At 36.7% G+C, this 27,868-nt stretch overlaps 1 protein-coding gene and 1 long non-coding RNA gene across 2 annotated transcripts; both read left to right on the forward strand.

Moving 5' to 3' along the window:
• The first annotated feature begins 281 nt into the window (after positions 1 to 281).
• Positions 282 to 6,906, forward strand: asrgl1 (asparaginase and isoaspartyl peptidase 1). Its single transcript, XM_014984275.2, has 7 exons — positions 282 to 349; positions 1,686 to 1,881; positions 2,548 to 2,690; positions 2,858 to 3,012; positions 3,976 to 4,097; positions 4,696 to 4,806; positions 5,470 to 6,906. The coding sequence occupies exons 2-7, from the start codon at positions 1,695 to 1,697 to the stop codon at positions 5,682 to 5,684; spliced, it is 933 nt and encodes a 310-aa protein (XP_014839761.2). The 5' UTR covers positions 282 to 349; positions 1,686 to 1,694; the 3' UTR covers positions 5,685 to 6,906.
• Positions 6,907 to 10,560: 3,654 nt separating this feature from the next.
• Positions 10,561 to 26,258, forward strand: LOC148155375 (uncharacterized). Its single transcript, XR_015765428.1, has 2 exons — positions 10,561 to 24,643; positions 25,742 to 26,258. It is a non-coding gene; the product is annotated as an uncharacterized LOC148155375 (long non-coding RNA).
• Positions 26,259 to 27,868: the final 1,610 nt, after the last annotated feature.

The raw sequence follows: 27,868 nt of genomic DNA on the forward strand, positions 1-27,868 counted from the left end.
GACCCAAAACAATACATATTCTAATTTGTTGATTTCTTCTTGGCAAGTTTGGCTCTGAAGAAAACATAAATATGCTTGGAAATCGGATTTTATTCTATTTTACGTTAATCTAAACCACAAAACTTACTCAAGCTTCAGAAATGTATCAACAAAACGCTCTTTACCTGTTACAACTCAACTGACTTTCTCAAAATCACGTCTATTCTTCACTTGCTAAGCTAATTCTGTCAGTTAACAAAATAAAAGCTGCGTCAGATGCAAAGGGCTTTTATTTTGAACGGCTCGTTGTGGAGTTCCGGATGTACTGTTGCTAGCTGCTAGCTTTCCCTCTAGTCACGGGGATATTCTGGTAAGAAAAGATATATATTATTCCGTTTGTGTTCGTGATATTTAAAGGTTGTGTTGGTGTAGATGTGAACATTTGGTGAGTTACAGCTATTGCGTCGCTCTTCCTGCATTCAGAGAGCTAATAAGGAATTAGGTCAGTCTTTAGAGTAAGGTTTCATTGGAGACAGCATGTAAGCCTTGCACTGCTTGCTGTTTTTTTTTCTCTGTGCTTTATTTTTATTTATGCATTTTTATTTTTTTTACTGGGTAACTGTTTATTGTTTTTACCTAAATAATTGCTTTAAAGTTAAAAAAAAAATCATTTGTTCTTAATTTGCATTTATGTGCGCAAGTGTGGTTTACTAAGGGTTTATTGAATGCAAAGGCTTGTTTTGGCACAGCTAGTAGTATAACCGGTGTTACCACTGTTACGAAAACACGACTTCTTCAACTTTGAAATTTACTAGTCTGTACACGTGAATCTCTATATTAAAGTAATACAAATGTAATTCAAAAAGGAAAACTAATACATAGATGTATATGGAGGACCGACCCTGCCAAAATTAGCAACAAAAAAAGCAAAAATAAAATTAATTATTTGGTCATGTAACTAATGTGCTCAGCAGTGTATAAAAATAAGAACTTTCCCGTTTTATGTGATTATACAGCAACATAAAATGTTTGTATATCATTTTCAACAGTATTAGTTTAACATGTTACTTTTTTATTTTATTTTTAATCTGTCAAATTTAGTTTTATTAGATTTGCTTTTTTAATTTATTTTTTTTGTTTTTTTCTAATTTTTCCATATTCTCATGTGACTTTTATGTCACATGAGAATATGTGACATAAAAGTCACATATTCTATTACGTTTTTGCCTCCTGTTTTCTCATTTTTCTGATAATTTACCGATTTATTTCTATTTTCTTTGTGTTCTCTTTTGTTTTTGTTTTTGTTTTCTTCTGACTCTTTAGATGTAAAATAACAGTAGGGGACGGAGGCTGTGGGGGTTCCTGGTGGGTGGGAATTCAGAGCTAGCATCTCTCCTATTGGTCAACATAAAGAAATTCCAGCTAACTATTGTGAGAAACACAAAACGTTTAGCCCAAGTCATTCAGTTCAAAGCTAATGCTAATTGTATGTAAACACCTAATTTTGAAGATATTAATAAATAAATCTGATATGTTCTCTCTCTCATTATTGTGGCATTTAGCAATAATAATAATTTTGCTAATTCCAGCTGATCTAAAACAAGGGAAATTTGCACTGATTCAACTTTAGACGGAGAGAAAAAAAGGAGTACGTGTGTTTTGTTCAGTGTAAATCTGAATAACAGATTTAAGATTTATTTTTCCAGGGGACTGCCATGTTGCCAGTTGTGGTGGTCCATGGGGGGGCGGGTCACATCCCCAAAGAGCGCTCGGACCTGTCCACCTCAGGAGTGTGCTCTGCAGTGAGGTCAGCGTATGCAGTCCTGCAGGGAGGGGGCAGCAGTATGGATGCTGTGGTGGAGGCTGCTATGCTACTGGAGAATAATCCATCTTTCAATGCAGGTATTGTAAAAATGAGATGGCCACCTAAAACTAGCTCCTGCTGTGCAGGATTTTTTTTAAATATATCTATGCAACAAAAAGCTGTGCAGTGGACACTTTCAGCTTTGGATATTGTGGTGAGAATTCTCATTGTTTGTAGATTATTAGAGCTAAGATCAAGTTTAAATTACGATTTGTGTTCTTACTTTCTGCTGCTAAGAATATTAAAGCTTAAAAAAGCTGAATTGTGCATTATTAAAAATATCAAGGTGAGAGATTCTAGTGATGGTATGGATTGTAGAGTCTTGTTTCCACTAGTACAGAGCTAGCTTAAGCTTAGCATCAGACTAGTGTGTGTATCTGTATGCCCAGATTAAATTGAGTTCTTCCGATTTTGCTTCTAACAACACTGCATTGAAGTAAAATTGGGATCAAAATTTCCCCCATAAGCAAAAATGAGGAATTTCTTTGCCAGCAACAAAGAATTTCTGATGATGATTGCAGCTTTTCCAGCATGAAGGGATACCATCTGACAAGCTTAAAGTGGTAAAGAAATGTCTTCAAGACCAAAAAGCAAACTAAAATCTGGAAGCCTAAAAACAATAAAGCTGGTGTCCTGTCCTAAGCTTGTGACGTTTTCCATCGGATTTGTCCACAAACTCAGTCATTTCTCATATATTTTTTAAGGATGTGGCTCAGTGCTGAACCTGAAGGGGGAGGTGGAGATGGATGCCCTCGTGATGGACGGGAAAACGCTGAGCAGCGGCGCCGTGTCTGCCGTCCACAACATAGCTAACCCAATCCAGCTGGCCAGACTTGTCATGGACAAGGTGTTTATTTTAAATAGACATTTTAAAACCCTTCAAAGTGATTCTGCATCTCATTTTGAAAAGAAAAAGAAAGAAGGCAGCAGTGTAGCTGCAGAAATGTTTGGACTGTCCTGAAAGTGTTCACTGTGAATGTATGTCACCGACGCAACCTTTGATCCCTCCTTCAGACCAGCCATGCCTGTCTAACGGCGGAGGGTGCCAGTCAGTTTGCTCGCTCTATGGGCGTTCCCGAGGTTCCTCAGGAGTCCCTCATCACGGAGTATTCCCGCATGCGCTGGAAAAAAAACCTGGCCCCAGACGCCAACCCTGTGGAGTGCCAAATGTAAAACTAAACACTGGATTTCATTAAAGATTCACTGCAAAAACAAAATCTTACCAAATAGTTTCGGTCTCGTTTCTAGTTTAAATATCTTAGTGCACTTGAAATAAGACGAAACTAACTTAAAAGTACCTTTTTGGCAAAATATAGAGGCTTGATCTTAAGTACATGATTTCTTAATTTTATTGAAGAAGTACTTGTTACATTGGCAGATTATTTCACGTGTAACAAGATATTTTCCCCTTGTTTATAAGTTAATTTATCTGCCAATGGAACAAGTATTTTTTCAGCAATATTAAGGAAGTATTTACTTTAAACAAGCCTCTATGTTTTGGTGGAAAGGTGCTTTTAAGTTAAGTGTGTCTTTCTTCAAGTTTACTAAGATATTTACACCAGAAAGTAGACCAGAAATACTTGGTAAGATTTTGTGTTTTTGCAGTGTAGTAGTATTTGAGATAACTGATGTTGTCTTTTTGTTTATATTTAGCGAAACTCACAAATAGTCACCCAACTAAAATAAGGAACAGGTCTTTTTTTTTTAACATTATTTTTATTTACTTTTTTGGTTGTAGGAACCATCCATACATTTCTTATGCTTTTAATAATAGTAGAAATATGAGGCACACTCACAAAGTGATTGTTTTGCCTAAGACATCTCTTTGGATGAGGTGCAGAAAATCAGTTGTGCTTTTATTGTAGGAACATTGTTTTTCTCCACATTTTTTAGCACTTCCTAACCTGCTGCTCATAATCTTTGCCATCATGACTATAATGTTGATTAATGAATAGTAGCACTAATACCAAAGTTGGAGCAGATTGTACTCCATGACAAATGTCTCTTTACACTTCATTTTAAGAATCTACACTAAAAAAAGACAAAATGTTGCTTAACTTTTATATAGAAAGCTTTTGTCCATATTTGATGTTAATCTAAAGAAATCTCTGCTGACCTGTTTCCTCATTTAGGGGGAAAATGGGGACCGTTGGAGCGGTGGCAGTCGACACCGACGGCAACGTAGCGTGTGCGACTTCCACCGGAGGAATGCTGAACAAGATGGAAGGCCGAGTGGGCGACACCCCGTGCATCGGTCAGTCCTCACACCTGCAGCTGATGATGAGGCGACCCGGTTTTGGCCAAGCTTCAGCTGTGAGGCAGATGCACAAACATTCGACTCCAGAATACTTTGAGGAGTTAATGGTTCGCTTCATTAATGCAGAGTTCTGTAGATGCAAAACCTCATATCATTGGCACCTTGGAGAGGTTATGGAGTATGGATGGATGATAGTTGGCATTTGGAGAGAGAACGTTAAGCAATAACTAAATGCATCGTTCGATTTGCACTTGTAAAACAATAAATGAAGTCAGCTCAGAAGTTTTTATAGCCGAGTGTTCCTCTTTCTCAAGACTGTTAAACTTTAACCAGCAGATCTGGACTATAGGATTAGTAAACAAAGCAGAGTCACAGTTCAGCTGATTGTTCTTTGGTTTAAAACAAATAACATGTTCTGTAACCTCACACTTATACAAAAAGACACCCCATCTTTCATTTCCCAAACATAATTACACATTACACTTTTCATTATGTTAGAAGCAAACGGCTCCAACAGTTCAATAGACGTTTGCCTAAACAAAGAGTAAATATGAGCCTTAAACATGCGTCCGTGTTGTTGTGATGTTTGTTTCAGGCAGTGGAGGCTATGCTGACAATATGTCAGGAGCCGTGTCGACTACGGGCCACGGAGAGGCCATCATGAAGGTCACGCTGGCGAGACACATCCTGTTCCACATGGAGCAAGGTAACGCTGACACAGGGAGCCTGTTCAAATACATCAGTTCTGAATGGATGGACTGGGATTTGTGCACTGTGAAAAACGCAATAATCAATCAATCAATGTTAGCAGACTTCATGTCTATAGTTAGATTAAAAAACAAACATGCAAACCAAAATAAGGAATATAAAAACATCTTTAAGATATAAAAACATAAAATTAAACATGTTTTAAAGGATAGAAATACCAACATCTGAGTGGCTCTTCCTCCTTTTAGCATATAATGATTCTCATCACATCATTGAATACAACATGCAGCTTCTTCATGCTGTTACTTGTAAGATGCCCAGAAGGGGGCAGTATGTAGCAGTGTGCAATAAACTATAAAGCTGCAGAATGTAACTTTTATTAAAAATGTTTTTCTACGCATTTGTTAAAATTGTCGCTATGTTTCAACAGTATGAGACAAAATGTGGGAAAATTCTCCCAGAAGCAGCCAATCAGATACAAGAGGAGGGTCTCAGCGCTGTCAATCTACCTTGTGTATGTGCTGCTAAGAGGAAGCCTTCCTGTTCCACTAAAACAAAAACCAGACTAGAGAAAACTAAGTGTGTGTTAAGCTCTGACTGGTGGAAGCGAACCACAGGATTATCATGTTTTATGAATCGCTCTGTTCTCCTCTCTGCCCAGGCCAGTCAGCTGAGGCTGCCAGTGATCTGGGCCTGGCCCACATGAAGTCCAGAGTCGGGGGACTTGGAGGGGTCGTGACCGTGGACCCGCAGGGCAACTGGGCCGCTCGCTTCTCCAGCCGCCAAATGGCGTGGGCCGCGGCGCAGAAAGGCACGCTGCACTACGGTCTGTACACGGGAGAACACTTCACCCAAATCATCGAGGATGCACACTGACACCTGCCCCAGCTTGTGTCAGTAGAGCTAAAAACTAAGATAATACAGCTGAGGGTGGGCTTCAGTTCACCAAATAATGATTGATTTGGTTTAATGTTGATGTTTAAAATCAAATAGAAGACAACAAGAGCAACACAATTACTTAGTTTAGTCCCAAAAACCAATCAACTGTGAGCCAATCCAAAGGAAAACAGGAAATTTCCAGAAACACTAATGACACTCTGTGATTCTTTGTATTAGTCATTTGAAAAGTCATTTCAGAGTTTCTGTAAAATGATCAAATTCATGTTAGGTACATAACTCGCTGCTCAGTTTTTAAGTTTCTTAGGAAAACATTCAGGTTTTACAATCATTTGTTAATTTTTATTACAAACTACTGGCCAGTTTTATAATGATCTGCACAAAGTGTGTTTTTCTGTCGCTGTTCACATCACTACTGATGAAGTGCTGCTCATCATTTGCTGAATGTTGGTGAAGAAAATCCAAACCGAAAAGGTATTTTACTGCAAAGCTCACTGCGAAGTGAGTGATATTTTTATCTTAATTTAGACGATTATAGTTTACCACAACTGAGTTTCTCAGATTGAAGTATTAAAAAGAGCCAATAAAACCATTTTTGTGAGATTGTTGGTGGTACATCTCACCAACAGACTTGTTTTTCTTCTTGGGCTTTTAATTTACTGTAAGACACAATAATCCAAATTATTGAACAATCACCTGGAATATATTGCACTGTCTGTAATTCATCTTTCTTATTTGTAAGTTTCACTTTTTGAACTTGATCACTAAAATAAATTAGTTTTCTGTGATATTCTGATTATTGAGAAGCTCTTATAAGCCAGCATGTGTTAACTCAATCTTTTATGAACGCCATTCATGTATTATTCGGATGAGTAGGGTTAACCTGTCTCATCCACTAGGTGGTGCTGTTTCCTCATGCAGACAAAATGCAAAACTTGAGATTTCCTTTTATTTTTTAAATTGAACTGCTTCTAGGCTTGTGTTGTGTAATTTATTGTAATTTTTTAGATGTTTAATAAAGTACTTTATAATATTTACTTTAATTGTGCAATACCAGCCTTAATGTATTTTGTATCATTTTTAATAATAATTGTTATAATCTGTTTGATTTGATAAAGAATGTCTCTCACATATATCGATTTATTCCTGTGTGCAATTGTGTTGTACAATAAAAACAATGGAGCTCATGACTCAAATCACACTTTCTTGCTTTACTGGTAATTTTCACTTGGTTGTTGTGAACATTTCTTTCCAAAAAAAAAATCAACTTAGTTGAACACAAAATCCATTATAGCAGCTTATATAATGCATATGTATTTAGAGCTTTGTTTGCACTGCCAACATATTATTAGCACAGGTGAAGCTGTGAAAAAATTCCTCAGAAATCACTCCTATAATGTAATTAGGGATAGATAGGAAAAGAAGAAAGGAGTCACAACTTTTTGACTTGAATATGTTCAAGTTTTCTTCTAGAAAATATGTGAAAACCTCTAAATTTGTGTCCTTTCTCACAAACTTTCTACTACTTGGGCTCACAAATTTGAGTATTTTTGTCTAAATCTCTGCGGTTACTCTGAAAATTTAATTTTTTTTCTTGCAAATGTGAATTTTTTTTCTCTTTTCTTTTTTAGAAAAGAAGATTTATCTCAAAATTTCTGAGTTTATTGGCTTAAATGTACTGCATTTTTTCTAGCAAAATCCTCATGAATGTATTACATGAATTAGCAACATCTTTCAGTCAAAGACCAACTGCTACTGGCAGAGTCGGATATTAAATAGTTACTCAATTACATTTACTTGAGAATGTTTTTTTTTGTTTTGTTTTGTTTTTTAAAGAAATTTACTTGAAAGAAACGTATTTAGAAAAAAATATTGCCTGATTTTGTTATTTTTTGTTACTTAGATAAATTATTGTCATTTTGTTCTTAAAATGCCAAAATTTACATTAATTTAACTTTACGTTTCGGTCTATCTGGTTATGTAATTTTTAAATATTAAATGATTGACAATTTAATCAGTTACTCAGGACTGGCATTTAATGTCACTTTGGGGTAACGAAGTATTTTCTAATTTAATCGTGTTGCATCAAAATGACCTGAAATACAAGAAATTGCTGGTGGGATATTGCAGCTGCAGGAAAATCTTCAAATTCAACAAGAAATTCAGCTTCAGTGAGAAAAGCTTCAAGACATTCAGGAGTTTGGAGGACTCTGATGGACACATCTCCAGTTATTCCAGAGTGGGATCATGTAAGCTTGGTGTAATGTTGCTGTATACAGTATTTAGTGAGGGCAGACAGTAAAGGAGTTCCTTAATAATAAACCTAAGTGTGTAATTAATTTTCATGGGCTCTACTGTAAACAGCTGAATATATCGTTAGTGTGCACGTTGTGTAGGTCACCTATCTGCGCTCTGTTTTGAGTGGTAACTCTCCACTTGTTTCCCACATCCTCATATGCTTGGAGTGTAAACACTTTTAGGTGTTTTATCTAGACTCGGATCCTGACAACGACGGGTTGCTGCTTAGGTTTGTACTCTAAACACAGCAGCGATGTGGGTGATGGAAAATACCAGGCAGCCAAAATGAGTCCTCTCATTTAAGGCAGAAATCAGCTGCACTCTGTTTCACAGTCAACTCTTTTTAGGTCATTTTTTATTTTTATTTTATTCATTTTTGTCAACTTAGCTCCACATTTCCTCATATTATTGATGACTGTCTTGACTGTACTATAGTATATACAAGATGCTGTCATCTGGATGTTCTGTATTCTTTATCTGAGATTATTTTAATCTTTTGTAACTCTTAATCTTTGCAAATGACCAAATGAATACTAAAATTAAGTCAAACAAGTTTTGACAAGTTATTATAACCAGGTTACTGAATCTTTTCGAAATTTCTAGTTTTTCAGCTGTAATTGTTACTCTAAATCATGTGTGTCAAACTCAAGGTCCAGGGGCCAAATCTGGCCGCCTCAGCTCTTCATGTGGTCCTCTAGTGTCCAGATTAATGCATGAATAGAAACGTCAAGACAACAGTTATGTGCTTGTATATTATCTCATCAATTAAATCAAAGTAATTTTATATCTATACGCCCAAATTACATAAATCAGTTCCTTACAGTTTTTCATGACTCCATGTTTGTGGAAATTCACACAAAATCAACAGATTCACTCCATTTAGTTTTTTTCACGTGAATGTATAAGTGTAGTGCAAATTTTTGGGAAAAATTTAGTTTGATTTTATTGAACATAGTGTAATAAAGGAAGAAACAAAAGTTTAAATAAATTTAAAACAAAAGCAAACAAGAAATTTGTCAAAAACATTTGGTTTAAAGGATTATAACTCCCACCTGAAGGTGGCAGTATTTCTTACTTCTACTGCACTGCTGTCTCAGTCTCACTTCACATCAAGGTAGTTGATGAATTTAAAGTCACTATGAGCACAATGTCATGAAATTCCTTGCAAATATTTCTAAATTAGCAAGAAAAAAAAGGTAAATTCTAGAGGCACTGATCAATTTGAAAAGATTTTCAGTACTATTTAATTTTAAGAAGTGCTATAGCTTACTTTTACAACAATTTATTAATATTTTAACTGTTTATTTATGGATTTTTATCAGTATATTCTGGCACAACTGTGAACATTTATGATCTTGATATGGCGTCGCTGCTCTAAAGGATCCATTTTTCAGGGATCTGTGCGCTTTCTGAGATTCACTGTGAAACTAAAGAAGTGTCTTTTCATAACTGTGCGCAGAAAATGAGCCGGGCTACTGAATCACTGTAAGCTGATCGGTGCAGAGTGAAAAGGACATCAGTGCGCAGCTGACCTCCCAACAGTCAGCAGAGTGAAGGACGAACTGATGACGCCTCCAAGGTGACATAATCTGCTCCGTATTCCTTCCTCTGGACCCGATCCTGATCTTTTGTTTATTTTTTGTTTCTTGTGTCTGAAATTGTTGCATGAAAAGGACAATTTGCCTAAGAATAAGAAGCACCAGGCCTGTGGGTTGAGTGGACGTGTGTGACCCGGAGCGGACTCTTTCACGGGGAAAAAGTCATTATTCTTTTCACTTGACGTCACATTGGAGTCGCGTGCGTGTGCTTTGCGCGCGTGGGGCTTTATCCTTTGGGTCCCCAAGGTGAGAATCCAAGGTGCTCCAAGCTAGACGCATCACATTAAGCGGTCCCGGAAGTACAGCGCTCTCTTTCAAAATAAAACTAACCATACCGTCAATTAACTACAAGAACAAACCAACAAAAAAGTTAAAGGTTTATAAACTCATGTTTTTTAGATGTATTAAATGTTAGCTCTGTTTCTAATCACTTCTAGATTTAACTTTGGATAAGTTGTGTCGTCATCTGCCAGGCGCGTTTAGGAAGCTGCTGTTGCGTAAAAGTAACTTTACGGATTCAGAGAGGAAATAAAGAGGGGCTGGACTCTGTCCAGCGATTTCTTCCTACAAAAACCTCGACAGCTGACAGAGAGCAGAACCGTTTAGGACAGGAGAGCCGCTTCTACGCTGAATACAAGAAAACTAAAAGAGGTAACAGCTTTCACATTTTATCAACAACTTTATTGTCTCTTTCTTAGTCCCACTGTTTCACAGAGATCTGCTTTGTGAGATTATCACCTGACCCTCAGCAGATCTCTTTACATATATGTCACAGTTGGTAAAAAAAAAAAAGCAGAAGTAAAAGGTGCTAAAGGTTTAAATCCATCCAGAAACCCAAACATGTACAGAACTGAACCACTGGGAGCCAAGTTATTTTAGTCAGCTTTAATGCCAAACTCTGGGGAAAAGAAGGTTATATATATATATATATATATATATATATATATATATATATATATATATATATATATATATATATATATATATATATATATATATATATATATATAAAACGTTTCGAGTTTTAGTTATACCCACTTGTGAAGACAGATCGGTTAGGAGGAACAGAGAAAAACGAGAGTAGACTTAAAACTGAACGAGAACCCTCAGGAAATAAAGAGTTCACGAACTACGACAATGACAGATTGGTTTTGTTTGTTTTGTATCATAAAACTGAAAAAAAAATCGTACAAGTTTGCAATTTTCTTTTGATGGGTTGCATATCAAAACAAATGGCTTCATTTCAGAGAGTTAAAAATCCCTTCTTTGTGATAAGATTATCTGAAATCCTGTAGAAATTTCAATCTGTTAAAACGATGTGGCACAAAATAGTTGCAAAAAATATTTATCTTCAAATTAGCTTGATGTTGCAAAATGCATGTTTGGCTAATAGATTAATTTTACATAAAGTGAATATTCTTAAGCTTAAAGTTGGAATAATGACCTGAAAGTTTCCATAAAGTCAGATTTTCTAGTAAGAGATTTTTCACTAGCAGTAGTAACACACACAAAATTTTATTTACTGATTTATTTATGCAACATGCACTTTCTGGAATTTAAAAGAAAAATGTTTTAAAATAAATAACATGATTTCAAAATAAAATCAGGCTGAAGAAGCACACATATAAGTTGTTTTAACATTGCAAGGTATATATTCTGCTTATAGTAATCATCTGACCTCCAGATGTTTCAGCAGAAACAAATCATCAGAATAATGAAGCTCATGTCCAAACAAAAACTTTCACTTTAACACAAACTCTGAATGCATGTCTGGTGTATTTCTTTTTTAAATTAAAACATTTTTGTTTTTCTTTCAGTGAAGAAAGCAGAGGAGGTAGAGTAGCGATACTTCAAAACAATTTAATCAAATGAAGTTAATAAGGACGGTGCAATAAAACTACTCCTTAAAGTACATTTACTTAAAAAAGTTACTCAAGTAACTGTAACGAGTTGCTACCCAATTCTCCCAATATTGCTGCAAGATTTAAAAACTTCTCAATAACTGCAGTAAAAATGGTTTTATTAAGCTTTGATGATGAATTATAACATTAAATTGTTCACACATAGTAGTGAAGCACTTTGTGGTACATGTTACTGTAATAAACAACAGAAATATTATTAATGTGGCTTGAATTGCCCCTTAGGGGTCACTGGGTGCATCAGTTGATATAAAAACATTTTCTGAAAGTAAACCCAGTTACCACAAAGTTGAAAACTGTGCCATTAGGATTATTTATTTTTACTTGTAAATATGTAATTATTTAATTTTTTACACTTTAACAGTATTGGTTTTGTGTTCGAGGCTTATTCTGGAGTTTAAGGTATTCCACAAGGCACTCACTTCGGGTGACTGGTTTTAAATGTGTTGTATCTAGGAGTAAGAGACCCATATAGATTCTAACAACTCATATTTGCATTTGATGGTTAGTGATAACAAATACATTAATAGAGTTTTCCTTCACTGTTCATTAAATGGATCAAAACTGAAAAACATTTTCAGCATTTTCAATCTTCAGATGCAGCAACTAAAAACTAAAATTTGATGCAGAACCGAGAAATAATCTGTTGGATTGTGGAAATCTGGAGCTCCTCTTTTCTCCATGTTCCATGTTTGTTACTTTTGATTATTCAATTAATTAGTTGACATTTAGCATGCCAGACTCTATCCCCAACCTCTTACATCTAACATTTTTATTTTCAGTGACCAGCAGGCTACACTTTGTAGTTGGTTAGTTTTTTAAAACAGAAATCAAACAAAAGTCCATAGAAATCTATTTTGAACTTTTACTGGTTCGGGTTGTGGGCTACATTCAGCCACACCAGTTATTGTCCCTACTTGGACAAAAAGTATGGATGTGTTTTATTTTTACTTTAAAGTTTAATGTTGGAGAAATCAACTGGGCGTCAAAACGTGAAAAGTCCCCAATCAGCCCCAATCTCAAAAGCCAAGATGGCTGCCGCACTTATAAAACAGAATAACAGCCGACAGACTGCTGAACTCAAGCTGCACCTAATTTAGCTTCAGCTCATAAGTTATTTACACACACACTTATCTTTAAACCACATAAATTACTTTGTTATTTATTGTATTGGTGTATTAAGTTTCTTAATCTGGGACCTGAGTCCAAATTTTGCACCACAAGCAAAGGTTGGAATGACAATAAAAAATCCTTAAATCCATGAATTTTTTTAATAATAGTTGCAGACACAATATGTTCCTTTGGTGCTTAAAATACAGAAGAATGCACTGTTGTTAGCTTGTTGCTTATTATAGAAAGCATAAAATGTTATTTTAAGCTAATTACTGTTAGCATAGAAGGCTAATAGTAGCTCGTTTGGTCACTTTGCACAGGAATCCCACTTCTTTTGACTTGCAGCTGTGATATGTTTACGTCTGTGGCACGGGTCGGTGCGGTTCGCTTCATTATTTTCTCTGTTTCCATTGTAAAACATCTTGTTTAAATTTGGTCCAAAGGTTTTTAAAGTCAGGCTTAGTCTAATCATCTTGATGAATTTGGATTGCATTTTATCATTTATAGCTCAAAATCTAAAATAGTTTGACTAATCGAACTTGAATACTCTGAGCAGATATTTAGTAAAAGACCACTTGAGATTTATTTATTAACTTTATTGTTTATCAAAACAGAAAAAAAATCATCTTTTTAGTCATTTTACACTTGAGAGAATTGTAGAAACTATTATCTTTTTAAGAAATTGGAAGCATAGTCATATCAGGACAACATATTACATGCATGTTTTTCATTTATCCCGGTTTTTGTCATAAAAACATCTACCCAAAAGTAAAACTTCAACTTTCCGGTTCTTCAGTAGATCACTTATTAAGAGTAATGGGTGTATAAAACATAAGCTTTCTGCCTGTTTGTGTCTTTCCTCCCCTGGGATGAAGGTCGCTCTGGTTCCCAGGCGGAGATGTGGGTGGCTGAGGAAAAGCTCCCGCTCCAAGGGGAAGATTCACTCTGGTAGTGAAAGTTTAAAAGTTGGTGCGACAAGATCCAGCAGCTGATCGAAACTTCTGATAAATTACAAGCTGATTTAATTCAGAAACAGCTGTTTGGGTGAATTGGTCTTGGGTTAGGAGCTCCAGGCTGATTATCAGATCAGATCCCATACATTCCAACTGTGCATCTTCATGCAGCACTTTGAAAATATGTGGTTGCTATAGCGATTGTGCAGGAAATGCTTTAGTACACGGAGTGGAGCGCAGCTCATGTCTTGTGACTGTGCTTGCTGTCGAGTGTGTGTGTGTGTGTGTGTGTGTGCATTAGCCTGGTTGTTTGTGTTGATCTAGGCCTCTGAGCTCTTTGTGTTTGAGGAGGGGTCTCCGGCCTCTCTGGGCTGACCTCAGGGTTGCCATGGAGACGGCAGGAGCCACTTCCTGAATTCTCGGCCCATCCTGCAAGCTGGGCAGGGGACACGGAGTCAAACTCATGACTGGAGTGGAAAACAAGGCAGGAAAGGCAAGCCCCCGCGCTATTTTAACCGACCCACTCTGAGAAATCTAGAGTTGCAGTTAGTTTGCGTCAAACTGAAGCAAAAGGAAAAATATTAGCTGTGTGGACACGACCAATATTTAATATTGTGTAAGGGTTGTAAAAGCTTCAATTTGCTCATTGCAAAATTTCTACAATCAAGACATATTGAGGCTGAACGAGGAACCACAGCCGCAACAGGACAGAGTCCTCTGTCCCCCGATGTCCTGATCCGGTTGCCAGTGCAGCTAATCTGTGTGCTGAGTTTACTTACTGAGAGAAAATGGTACAAAGTGTCCTTCCATGGTGGCTTAAAAAGTCATTAATGTCATCATAAGTGTCTCTTCCACTGTTTTAATCATTATTTTTATTGAAATTTTTAGTTACAGCAGTCCAGCTTAAACAGTTACTTCATCACTCAGGAGTGTTTCTGTAGTCATTTTCACAGATGATTTATATTTTATCTGCATTTGTTTTAGCATAATGCCAAACTTTGACAGAACCTTTCTAGAGCGATTGTGTGATATTTTTCCACCATGAAAGAGTCGGGAGCTCATCATCGACACTTTGGCGTTATTTCTCTCCTGGCCTCACAAAAGAGAAAGCTTACTACGTCCTTAAATCTTTTTAATGAATCGGGTAAAAGTCCCAGCACACACAGTAACGCATGAGGCTCTAGCTGCTGTCCGATCACACTGCTGACCTCCATGAACACCAAAACTGTTGAATCTGAAACTGAGTTTAGTTTTTATTTGCAATGTTCAACATTAAAACATTCAATCTACAGTCCAACCTGACTACCTGATTAAGTCCATAGAAAATTTTATTTAATTACAAATTTAATTTCCACTAAAAAACTAATCTAAAAACTTTTCTAGAAAAAAAAAAACAGAGAAACTTCTGAGCTCCAAAAAGTCAAAAGCCTGAGAAAATTTTTAGATTAATCTCAGAAATTTCTAGAAACAAACTAGAAAATTCTTTAGCTTCAAAAGTAAATTAAAATATTTGAAAAAATGAAGCAAAGTACAGAATTTTCCACTTTTGAAACACAGACATTTTCAACTCAGAAATTTCCAGTTTGTCTCTAGAAAATTTCTAAAATTAATCTTAAAATGAATGTATTTTTTCTTGCAAATCTTCGACTTTTGAAGCCTGTATTTTTCTAGAAAATGTTGACGTTTTTGGCAAAAATTTGCTCATTTTTGTCTATCTACAATGGCCCTAATATGCCGTTGTGCTGCTTTACCAATAAGCTTTGAAGAAAATGAATGACGTTGCTAAACTGGGTACCCAGCAAACATTAGCCATTAGCAAGTCAAACAGCATTGCGCCTAGGTAGGCATTTTCTTTATATTTTAGGTACACATTGCAATAAACCTTACAAATAGTTGAATCCGCAAATATTGAACCACTAATAGACAAATAGTGGTTTGTCTATTAAATAATGTTAGAATTTATGACTAAATTCTAACATTAGATTTCACCTTTTTACTCCACTTATCCTTTAAATTTAATGGGGTTAAAAAGGTCAGACAGATGTAAAACATCCAAAGATGCTTGTATTTAGTGGTGGTTACTGATTAGGTTTAGCTTAGCTGATCACAGGTAGGATACAGAGGTTTGCTGCCAAACAGCACTTAGTGCACGGATCTTGTACTCAACACCCCCAGGACTCAGGGAACATTAACCCACAGATTTCATCCTTAGTGAGTCAACAAGGTTAATAAAAGGAGTTCTGGTTTCATGGCCCACAGACCCTGTAAGTATTCAGGACTCTAGTTAACATCTTGGTTTGTTAAGATGTTAAGGAGACAGTAGGACTGAGGAAAACTGCTGCTGCATACTGCTTATGAATATCAGAAACTTTAAGAATGCATGACAAACATGTCTCAAAATCTCAAAATGTTGCACATCTGAAATAATCTGGGAGAGGCCAAAGAGAGCATGTCAATGTTAAACCCTCCAAGCTGAGCAGTAACCTCCCGAGTTCATCTCGACAGTTCAGGAATGTAGTTACTCAGTCACCAATCTGTGTGGGGTTGGAGGTCCTCAGTGTTCACTCTGGTTGCTGTGGAAGCTAGCAATGCGAGCTAGCATGTCTGTCTGTATGTGTTGAATTTTACAAAGAAGCTTTTGATATGCTGTACCGTTACTCATCTTTATGATCATTTTTGACACTTCCTTTGTGATTCATAGTTGTGGGAAAAACTAATTTTTGTTGCTATGTGGCATTGAAGTTCTGCTAATCAAATGTACTTGATCATGTTGTCACCAGTAAGTTTTAGCATCTCAATAAAAGCAGAGATTTTTCCGCTTTACTGCTCTGAAGCACAATTGCAGAAGAAATTTTAGTCCACTCTTCTTTACATCATTGCTTCGGTTCATTTTCACTTGTATTTCAGTCAAATTGATGTCTGAACTTTGACTGTGCCATTTCAACATCTTGATTCTTTTTATTTCAGTCATTTTTTGTTAGTTTCCCTGAGCTATTTGTTGTCTTATTGGTGACTCAGTTTGGACCTAGCTTAAGATTACCTCACAGCTAACTATAAAAAACTTCGATTTACAATTGACTCAAAGACTGCAAAGATGTAAGTATCAAACAAATATTTACTTGGGATCGATCTGATACTAAGTAAATCCAGCAACAGTATCGACGCTACAGATTCTGATACCGATACTTTTTATTCAACACACATCATGTTCTTTAAATCTTAGCTGTAAATCTGTGTTGGTGCCCACTGCACAGTCTGGCCCCAAACACATTGGGCTAGCCCAGCCCAGCATTTTCATGTGTTTGGACATACACAAAAATACAATATTTTCACATTTAACAATGACATTCAGCCACCCTTGTTATAATGGATCAGTAAAAACAAACCAAAACAACAAAGCTCTGAACAATATTTGTCACATTTTATAAAACCAATGCCTGTTGATATCAAAAGAAACAGCAGTGACTGCACAGTCTGGTCCAAAACACCTCCCTTTGCAAGAAAATAACATCCAAAACAAAGAAAAATTAGTCAAATCAAACAAACAACCGAGATAAACCTGCCACACCTGGATGAAATCAAGCTAATGTAACACAGTAACATAACAAGAACACAGGGACTCGTTAGCTTGCTGTACATTTAAATAAAATCTAATTTCGGCCCGTATACAATATATAACTATAACACGGGAAAAAAAGACCACCAGTATAAATATATAACTTTTGAAATGTGAATTTCAAAAGTGCCTGAAGTGTCATCTTCAGGCACTTTCTGAGACCCCGCCTCCTCCATATGGGCGAATCACGATGCAGGTTCATCCAGATCACATGATACAGCTAGTAGAAAGTGTAGTGTAATGGTGGTCTTGGTATTTGCAGGTCGGTATCAAATCAGGCCGGTATCAAACATGCTAGCCCAGCGCGGCATTTACGTCCTCCACACGTATCCGACTACGTGATTACGCTACTTGAGGTGCGTTCAAGTGCAACAGAAAAAACTATCTCCTCACTTCAAATACGTACTAATAAAAATTAATAACTACTTTACATAAAGAATAATGACTGATTTGTTTGGAATTCGAAGCTAAACTTAAAGTAATATAATTAACTTGTTACATTTGTAAGGTCAGTTCCTTGGGAAACAATAACTATTTTTTATGGAACTAAAAGGAATGTTTGGTTGAATAAAGAGCAGCCACAAACAATGCTCTGGAGAAACAAATGCCTTTAGCTGTTTACTAATCACCCTTTTGACGCTTTGTAAATCTTGACTTGACGTTTTAATCATGTTGGTAAATTTGTGATGTGAGACAAGTGCCTCTTGAGGTGGCAGAAAAACACACAAACACAGAGACGACCAATCATTTTCAAAGCTTGCTTTGTAGTAATTGTAGTCATCTGTGTATCGGCTTTGACCTCCAAGTCACCTCTGTTACCACACACAGCTGACAATAGCCTTTTTATGCACTGACAGATTTCATGGAGAATGAACAAATTGCTCCAGACGTTTTTCATGATTTGTGGTGGAGAAGCATATTGAAGCAGGAGAGTGTAAGTGAGTCAGGACATTGTGCTACAATATACATACAATATGTTTTGTACAAATACTCTATGAAGTTTATCATCCCAAGAGTGAAAAAGAAAAATATTCTCTCTGAAAACGGCTTAAAGATACCAATATTTATTTGACATTTTACTTTATGTTGATGGACTCTTTAGAAGATGTCTCAAGCTAATTTTTCACTCACCGTCTTTAGTGATGCCATAACCACAAAGCTTTTAGGTACCATGTTATAGTTTTATTCTTTAGTGTAAAATAAAAATACATACCTGGAATATTCCTTTAATTATTTTATGCATGTTTGAGAAATTTTTTAATCTCCATGGCAACCAGCTTTGCAAAACGCCTGGTTGGACCTAGCTCTGCCTTCGAAACGCAGCTCCTCCTCAGAGCTGCAGTTTCCAAGCTTCTGCATCACAGATCAGCTGTCCCCTGCAAATCCCCCACTAGGTTCCTTCAGACTAGCCATAAGTAATTAGCAAACTCCTGGTGTTTATTATATGATCTACTTTTCAGTGTAACGCTGGTAAAAATGTTGTTAAAGGGTTGTTAGAGAAGCCATGTTGTGATGACTTCCTGAAGGCGGTATCAGAAAGAGCAGGAGTTTTTAAAGAGACAGAGGCCCAATTTCAAGACGTTAAATTACTAACTAAAATTTATTTTAAGTCATATTTTATATGCACACCATTTCTATAACAACTAAAGTTAGCATAGCAACTTGATTGTGCTATAAAATTGAACTATGTGCCTGGAAAATCAGAGAAACTGCTGCAACATTTCTTGAAAACTTGATGTTGACAGACTTTCCTCATCCACTCTAAGTTAGCATGAGCTATCCTGCAAACAGTGAGTTAAATTTCAGCTTCAGCTTCACAATTATCCACTAATTTCCTGGAATCTATTGGTACCACTTCAATAAAAATGCACTCAAGTTTCTGGTTGTAATGTGACAAAATGTGCACTCTCCTATAAAAACTTCTTCCTGTTCAATTCCTGCACAGAGTTCAAGTAGACGGAGCCTGTAAAGCTTGAGAAACTTATTGTGCATCCTGTGTAAAGTTTCTGCTTCCTTAGTAGTCCTGGAAAAAACTAAACGGGTTCAGCCCTGGGGAATTTTTGCCTTTGACAGTTTAAAGATATGTTAACATAATCAAAGAATTTCAGAGCAGAAAGAAACCACCGTCGTTTTATCATAAGTACATCTCTGGGGCAAATTGAATAATGTAATTATCCTCTCACACTGTCCCTAATTTCTATTCACCGCCTTGTGAAAAACCCCTCAAATGTTTTTTTCTTTTATGCATGTTTGAGAAATCTTTTAATCTCCATGGCTTTAATCTCCAGCTTTCATTCAGTCAATCAAAGCTGTCAGTTTAAATTTTCCAGCTTCCTCATTGAGAGTTTATGCTGAAGTCTTGAATTTCTCCAGTTTGTCTGAAACAATTCAACCCTTAAAAATATCCTAATTCTCCGGCACTTTGTTACTTGAAGAGATTTGTTCCCACCACTTTTCTAATTGTCTATTAATAAAAGGCGTTTTTGCCTCTTGTGATTAACTTCATATTGCTCCAAATTAGTTGTTGGGTTTTTAACCTCGAGATTTTTCCATTTGTTTGTTTGTTTTTTCACAAAGAGAAAATTGCAAAGGAGTCGACACTTTATTGTTCAGATGTTCTGGGTCAGAACTACTGAATGTAAATACAGGAAAAGTGTGCTGAGGAGAATTTAATCACTTTCCTGGGAACGTTTTCAGGCTAAATTGTCTAAATAATAAAATAGATTATGAGAAGACACTTTGACATTACAAAAAACAGCAAAACATTTAAATGACCAATCAGAGGGAAGGAGCAACTACTGAGCCTGTACAACAGTTTGCCGAGTTTCACTTTAAACCAAAGACGGCTTCGGTAAATTCTTTGTTAACAATCTTTAAACAACTCTGCAAAAAATGAAGAGCCCACCGTGCTGAACCCCACTGAAAACCTCCTGGTTATTCCACCAAATATTGATTTCTGAACTTTAAAACATTAGTGTTGTTGTTTCTAAATTAATATGAATGTGTTATCTCTGCAGTACTGGAGGTCTGAAAGCTCTGCAACCATTTCTCATTTTCTGCAAATAAATTCAAAATCTTTGCTGTAGATTGTCAGTAGTTCATAGAATAAAATAATGTTCATTTTACTCAAACATCGGAGAAACCAGAGAAACTGATAATTTTAAGTGGTCTCTTAATTTTTTCCAGAATATATGGGAAACTTCGTCATCTTTTGATAATTTAGTATCGAGTCATACAGTGAGTGCAAACAGCTGAAACTCCCTTTAAAAACCCATTTAACTCGCCATTTTACCAGTTCAACAAGACGCATCAGAGGACAGAATAGGATGTTTTTAGTATTTCCAGAATTTTATCTTCTGTTGGGTCTGGAAAAAAAATATGAGGCATTAATTGCAATGTTGTCTCATTTTTTTTTTGTTGTTTTACAAAACCCAGAATGTTCAGCAAAGCCAACACTGCAAAAGCACAAAATCTTACCAAATATTTTTGGTTTAGTTTCTAGTGCAAGTGTCTTAGTTTTGTCTTATTTAAAGTGTGCCAACTTAAAAGTAACTTTGTTGCTAGATGTAGGCGCTTGTCATAAGTAAATCATCCCTTATATTGATGAAAAAGTTCAATTGTCTGATTATTTCACTTGTAACAAAACATTTTTCCAATGTTGTAGTTAATTTACCTGCCAATGGAACAAGAACTTTTTCATCAATATATCTTGCTACAAGGTTACTTGTAAGTCAGTCTTTTCTTATTACAAGTGTAATAAGACTTGTAATAAGAGTCTTATTACTCTGTCAGATTTTGTGTTTTTTGCAGACTGACTGAACTTTTGGACCACCCAGAAAGAAATGCACATATTTTTTACTAAAAACACTGGCAAACTGTTATCTCAGAGGATGCTTTTGTTTCCTCTCACAAGCTGCCTGGCTTTTTAGGCAACGCTGCAGATTCCTTTCAGACTGTATGAGGAAAGAGTAAAAACGAGTGTGTACACCTGCTTTTATTTGCCCTGCCTTTCTCCTCCCTCCGCTGTCTTCCGCTTGCCTTCCTCCTCCTCTTTCTCTGTCCGCTCTGTGTGTTAGCCGGTTGCCAAGTGCTAGGAATCTGAGGAATGCAGGATTGCAATGTCCTGATAAAGTTTGCTTTGTTCCCTAAGTGACCTGGAAGAGAGTAGTGCCCAGAAGTCTACATATGATACACAGCACACGAGTGTACATTTCTTTTTAAATAAAAACTCACAATGTGGGTGGATGCCGAGAGGAGATTCACAGAAATTTATTAAGTGTTTGAATGAATTTCTCGTGAATCAACCATAGAAAGAGCGAATGAGAAGTTGGTGTTTTTATTTGGAGTAAAACAAAACCCGATGAAGGTTTTAGATTTATTCATACAAGGGGGAATTTACCAAACACTAAGGAACCAGGGATTATTTGTTTGTTTTTTGTAAGTGGGGATCTGTGTGGTGTTTATTAGCCGTTAGTATCTTCTCTGCAGTAGGAAACTCTCAGCAGCTTCAGTTTGGGTAAATATAAAGAGATTTTGACCAAACAGATGAGCCAACAGCCGGGTAGCCACCCTAAATCAACACCACTCCACCACCAAGCTTGACAGTTTGAATTAGGCTTCTGTGCGGTTCTGCTGAGACCGTATGAACAGTTAATATCTTCTCTGCAGTAGGCGACTTCAGTTTGGATAAAAATAATAAAAAATCCAGATTGAACGTACAAGCACTTAAATCAACAGCAGTCCACCTCTGTGCTTTACAGCTGCTGTGATTTGTTTCTACTGATTTGCTGCATTTGGATTTATCTACAAAATTGGAAAATATTGAATAAACGGATTAAAATCTGAATTTTTCTTCCCAGGGACATTTATTCAAAGGCCTGTGAGTGGGTGTAAACAGCTTGAAGAAGGGGTTCTGTGGGGAGCATAAGGGCTGTTAGTATCTTCCCTGCAGTATTTAACTTTCTGAATAACCTCAGTTTTTAATAAAATGAAAATATTTGAACATTTGACCATCTGAATCAATGAGTTAACTCATCAGGATGACTGCAAGAGCAAGTACTAATTAACATAATGCCATGATTGACAACTAATAATAATAATTAAAGAGAAGAAAGTATTTTTGACTGCCTAAAATTATGGATTATTTTAAAGTGGGGTTCTGTGGAAAACATACAAGCAGTTAGCATCTAGAAAGTCTGGCAAGAAAGAAATTAATAAGATTTTCTTATTCATTCATAATGAACATTTCTTGAAGGCTTAGCTATAATTTAAGAAACAGAATTACTTCTAACTATATAAACGGAATCATTTTTTATGAAGTTCACTGGCCTGTTAATGCATAAATAAGAGTTTTCTTTTTACTCGTTGCCGCTTTCCACTTTCATTCACAAGCTATTATACTATTAGTACCCCTGTCCTAGACAAATCTCTTTCTTAATTTAAAAGCTCGTCATCTTGTTCTGCCCCTTGCTTCGTACACGGTGTCCTGCTGGCAACACTTTCAGACTGAAGTCATTTTTCTGGCTCAGCGGCTGCTTGATACTCGAGTTCTTTGTAAATGAAGGAGGAGGAGACGCGAAGCAGAAAAGGAATTCCTAACTTTATCTCAGCGCAGAACGCACATGTGATTACATGCTCTCTACCAGTCACACACACATTTTATCTCTCACTTCTGCTATCTCACACGTTCTGAAAGCTCACAGTTGATTATAAATCTGAGCCTTTTTGCTTTAGAGGAGAGAAGAAGAAACAGGAAGCAAGCATTTAACTTTAGGGAGGAGGGTCAGGCAGGGCAAAATGGGAGACCTCCACACTCATTTGCGTGTGAAGAAGTGATTATGCGTGTGTGTGTGTACATATGCTGAGCTGTGGGAGTGTGTATGATGGCTAAACAGAAGGGCCAACTTGTGTTTACATGGTAAATGAGTGAATGTGTGTGTGTGTGTGTGTGTGAGTGAGTGTTGAGGGAGTTAAGGTTGTGGAATGTCACATGCTGATACGATGCTTACGAGACAACAAAAACAGTTAAAGAAAACATGGTGGAAGTCATTAATGATGCTGGTGGCTGCTCAGCACTTAGCTGTATGTACGGTGAGGCTGCATGACAACTGCCACGTTTAGTCCCCTTTAAATGAACTCTAGTCCATTTGTCTTAAAAGTCTGGTTCATTTGGGGAGGTGTGAATGCGTATTCAAACCCGAACTCTGGTCCGCCTGAAAACCTCGGTCTCGGTTCGATTTAAGTGATCTCTGATGGGGTTCAAATGCCTATGTGAACGCCAAGCGGACCAAAGACCGCTCCAAAAGCAGGAAGCAGACTATAGTGTAGGACATTCTGGGTAAATGGGACCTAAACAAATGCAAAAGTCTAATGCTAAACAGAGAAATGGCTTTTAGTATTTTTAATAAAGACAGAAATCCTACAATCGCCAAAATCTGACGCCACTCCATTTGAAGGAGGAAGTTGCGCTCATGTCTTCTTCTGAGGTTTTTGTGTCGTTTCCTTCAGTAGTTCTTGGTGCAGCGCCACCACAGGTCAGAAGGGGAACAGGTTTTTCAAACTCAATGCGGTGTGAAAGCGAAACACACCAGCTGAAAATGTATAAATAGGTTGAACTGAGTGGTTACTAAAAGGAGATCATACCCAGAGTGAAAAACGGTGATAGCAGCATCATGTGCTGACATTATTATTGTTCAGATGGAGCTGAGATTATTTTGTCAAGGTGGAAGAAATCACGAACGTTTCCAAAGTCAGCTCCAAAGATGTCTCCTGGAAAGGTTAAGAATGACTTCAACTAAAGAGACTTAATGAGAATAAAACAAAAGCAGAAGATATCTGACTCATTTTTGTACTGAAAGGACTGATTTTTAAGTTTTATTTTAATACTAATAAAACTTATTGGCAGTATTGTCTGCAAACGGTGCTGGTTTTCGTCTTTTCCTTGATCATTTATCAAATGTTTACCCCAAACACAAAAGAGGCGCCATCATTTCCTGTAATTAATCACAGGAGCAACATGAGTGGCGTCATTGAATAACTCACTCCTCCGTCAGCAGGAGACGCCGTCAGTCACTCATTCATCTCCACGAAGAATGACAATTCGATTGACCATGAAAATAAACATTTTTTAAAAGAATCAGATTGTAAAGAAAACCTCCTGTTTGTTTCCTCCTGTTTCTCTTATGCGCCACATGTTTGCGACTTTGATAAATAAAAGCTAACAGAAGTGTGTGTTCACAGGTGCTGCGTCCCCTCGGGCCCGGCTGGCAGTCAGGGCTACTGTAAACATCCTTGACTGGAAGCTGGTGTTAGGTTTTTGGGCTTTCAGTCGGATGTTTGCAGCAGCCAACTGCCCTTACCATCTCAGGAAGGTTTCCACATTGTAGCATCATCCAACTTTACAAACAGATACAGCCCAGTTCACTCCTCTGACCTGAATAAGGTAACTGCTTTATTAACAATCTTCCCCCTAAAACTTGTTTTCCATGAATTGTTCTTGTTGTCGGTAATTTTCAGTCTACAAAACCAGCTTTGTGCACCGAACGAGGCCTGGCGCCATGACAGTTATGCATGTAAACAGGAGCTGTGTTTCCACTGAACATAAAGTGAAATTATGAAAATAAATTCCTTTAATGGAAACACAACAATTTGAAAAAAATGTTTTTTGATAACGTTTTTGTGCTAGGATGAGGTGGTTTTTCAGCTGTATTGAAATAAACTTACTACTGGCGGAAAAGACAAAGATGACAGGAAGTAGTAGTAGGACATTTTTTTTATTACTTATACCGTGAACAAACTTATTCCCGAGTGATTTTAATTGTGCTTCTTATTTAATTAAATTTCAAAATTTAGTTTTTTTGACATTAGCACGTATCATTTAAGTTTTGCACAGGTTTATAAGCAGCTACTGATGCTCCAAGGCACTAGATCTTTTTCTAGCATGCTATGGGACTTAAGTGTTTTCCTGAAAATGTCTCCCTACCTTTCCAGTTGTAGCTTCAGTCTAGGTTTGACCAGTCTATGTATTATAGTTTTTTTTGCTTGTCTCAATCTAATGTGGCTCCCATTTTCAAGAGAAATGATACAAATGGCATTTATAGATCAGTTTTCAGCATTTTTCACCTCTGTTCAATGCGATTCTGCTACTTCACCTAATGATGTCACTGCCTAAAACTTGCTAAAAATGTTTTTTTCTAATACCTTTCCACAACCAAACCTTTTAAGATTGTAGATATACGCTCATAATATATGCTTTTACTCTTTTTATATTTGTTGTCATTAAAAAAAAGTGGGGCACAACACCTTTTAGAGAATCTGTGTTCAGTTTAAAGTTGTTAGCTAGCAGTGCTATATGGCTAAAAGCTTTTAAAGGGCTTACATTAAGTCCACTACTACACACTAACAGGACCTGCAAAGAAGCAACAGAAACTCATTTAAAGTACAACTGAGACCTTTTTATTACTTAAAAGTTTGAGAAGGAGCCGTTTTGGGAAAACTGCTCCTCCTGAATACGTTTTCTCTCCTCCTCCCTTCAACAAAGAGGAAGCGGGTGTAACACACACCAGAGGACCACAGACAAGGAAGGAAGGAAGCATTTCAAGATCACTCCCTCCTCCGCCCCTGCATTCATCATCCTATTAATAAAAAACAGGCTTGTTGCCCGAGTTGGGGATTAAATATAAGCTGTGTTCAAGTCATGAGTATAAAACATTCTAATGAAACTACCAGTTTAAATATTCCAAGCATAAATCTTTGACTATATGCTGATATTTAGAGAGAAGACTAAAATTAATGCTTCACATCATAGTTCAGGTTTTCATCTATCGTCGATCTGAGATCCAGGGAATGTAAACACCCTACACTCTCGGCGTGCGCCTCCTGGTGGCCGGGAGTGGGACTGTTTGCACTGCTTGGCTCAGGAGCGCATCCCACAAAAACAAACTACAGCATTTGTGTTTGTTTTTATTCTTCACAGGCTTATAATAACATAATTTGTCTGAACAAATGAATATAATGTATTTCATGTTCATTCTGGAAATAAAAACATATCGACAACAGTTGTTTTTTGGATCATTTTGTTTCGAGATCTATTAAACTCTTTGTATGGAAGGAGGCAGCAACTGTTATATTTAACTCATTGTAAATAAAGATCTATTTTCAAGCTGAGAAGTTGTGCTCTTCCTCTGACATCCTGAACGGGACTGCTGGGGACAGTTGGCCATCCGGGAAGGAAATGAGGAGTGGCTCTCTCCTCGGTCATGGTTGTCCCACTGGTGCTCGACCCCACACACACACACACACACACACACTAAGCTACGCTCAGGACAAAAACTACGCTTTCCTTTCTTTTTAAGGTTCCATCCATCGGAACATGTTACAAATCTAGTCTGTGTTATGTTCTGAATTTAAAAATCTATAGTTTTGCAGCTTCTACTCTTTTAGGATTGAGTAGACAGAATGGTTTGAGAAGTTTATGCAAGTTGTTTTATGCAGTTTCCTATTTTCTGCATGATTAGATAACCTATTAATCTGAAATTAAGAGTTAAGAAATAATTCAAGTTTAAATAAAGTCAATAAGTTAAAGATGCGGTAAGACAATTAAACATGCATTTTTTGTAGCATAAATAACCTAAAAAAAATAATCCCCAGCCTCTGACTTACTTTAAACCCATTGTTCATGAATCGAAAGGAAAGCGCCACAAGATGGAGCCAAAGTGTCACTCCTTCATTTACCTTTTACTAAGATTATTGCTTCATAGCACAAGAACTGCAACAGAAAGGGACCAAATGTAAAAATAAAAAAAAGACGTTTTATTGGTTTATGAAACATTCTTTTGGTTTAGTCTTGAATGAAACCAAAAATATAAAAATAATTTTAAGGAAACCAAACAATTTGTCATATATTCCAACAGCTAAACAAACGGCGATTGAGAGGATACAAAAATATCTTAAAATTGCAAATCATTCATTTCAACGCTACAAAAAAACAGAAAAACATTTTAAAAATTTAAGATGAAAACATTTGAAGCAGAACCAAAAAACAAACAATTAAGCATACAAAGTCAACATTGGAAAGCAGATGTGGTGAAATATTGTCTATAAGTGACTGTAAAATAACCTGTTAATTTTACTATACGAGTGTTTAGACTGTTTAGCATCATGTGATCTGTCTAATTTAAATTTTAGGAACTAAAATTTAAAAATGTCCAATACTCTAAAAGCGATTGTCTCAAACTTTAGCAAAAATATTTAGCAAACTTCCATTGTAAGATTACATATCTTGTATAAATATATTTCTTCTGACAATAACATAAGTTGTTTTATTTTCAGGTCAGATGCAGGCCAGTTGCATGTAAAAGAAAAATAACAGGTTCTTGTTCTGGAAACCACGAAAAGCAGAAGTTCACTTTTATCTCGGTGTGAGTTTTGGCCGCAAACGAGACTTGACTGGGAAAGCCCCCGAAACCGATACTAAGCCCAGCTGTTGCCTCCCATTGAGACCAAAGCGAAACTCCGTGCAGAGACAGAAGTTGCCCAGCATGACACTGGGGAAGGAAACTGTAAGCAGTATCACAACAACACATGCAGACGTGCATCAAAATCACTCCAGCGTCATTCTGACACTTGACTGCTGAAGCATTTCAAGAATCAGCAGCAGTTACTAATT

This window comes from Poecilia mexicana, unplaced genomic scaffold, assembly GCF_051168715.1.
Source record: "Poecilia mexicana isolate PSO_F unplaced genomic scaffold, ASM5116871v1 scaffold_15, whole genome shotgun sequence".
NCBI classification, from domain to species: Eukaryota; Metazoa; Chordata; class Actinopteri; order Cyprinodontiformes; family Poeciliidae; genus Poecilia; species Poecilia mexicana.

Coding starts and splice junctions, on each gene's coding strand:
- asrgl1 (XM_014984275.2), top strand. CDS start 1,695: ATGTTGCCAGTTGTGGTGGTCCATGGGGGGGCGGGTCACATCCCCAAA. Junction 2,691..2,857: donor CCAGACTTGTCATGGACAAG/GTGTTTATTTTA, acceptor TCCCTCCTTCAG/ACCAGCCATGCCTGTCTAAC. Junction 4,807..5,469: donor CCTGTTCCACATGGAGCAAG/GTAACGCTGACA, acceptor CTCTCTGCCCAG/GCCAGTCAGCTGAGGCTGCC.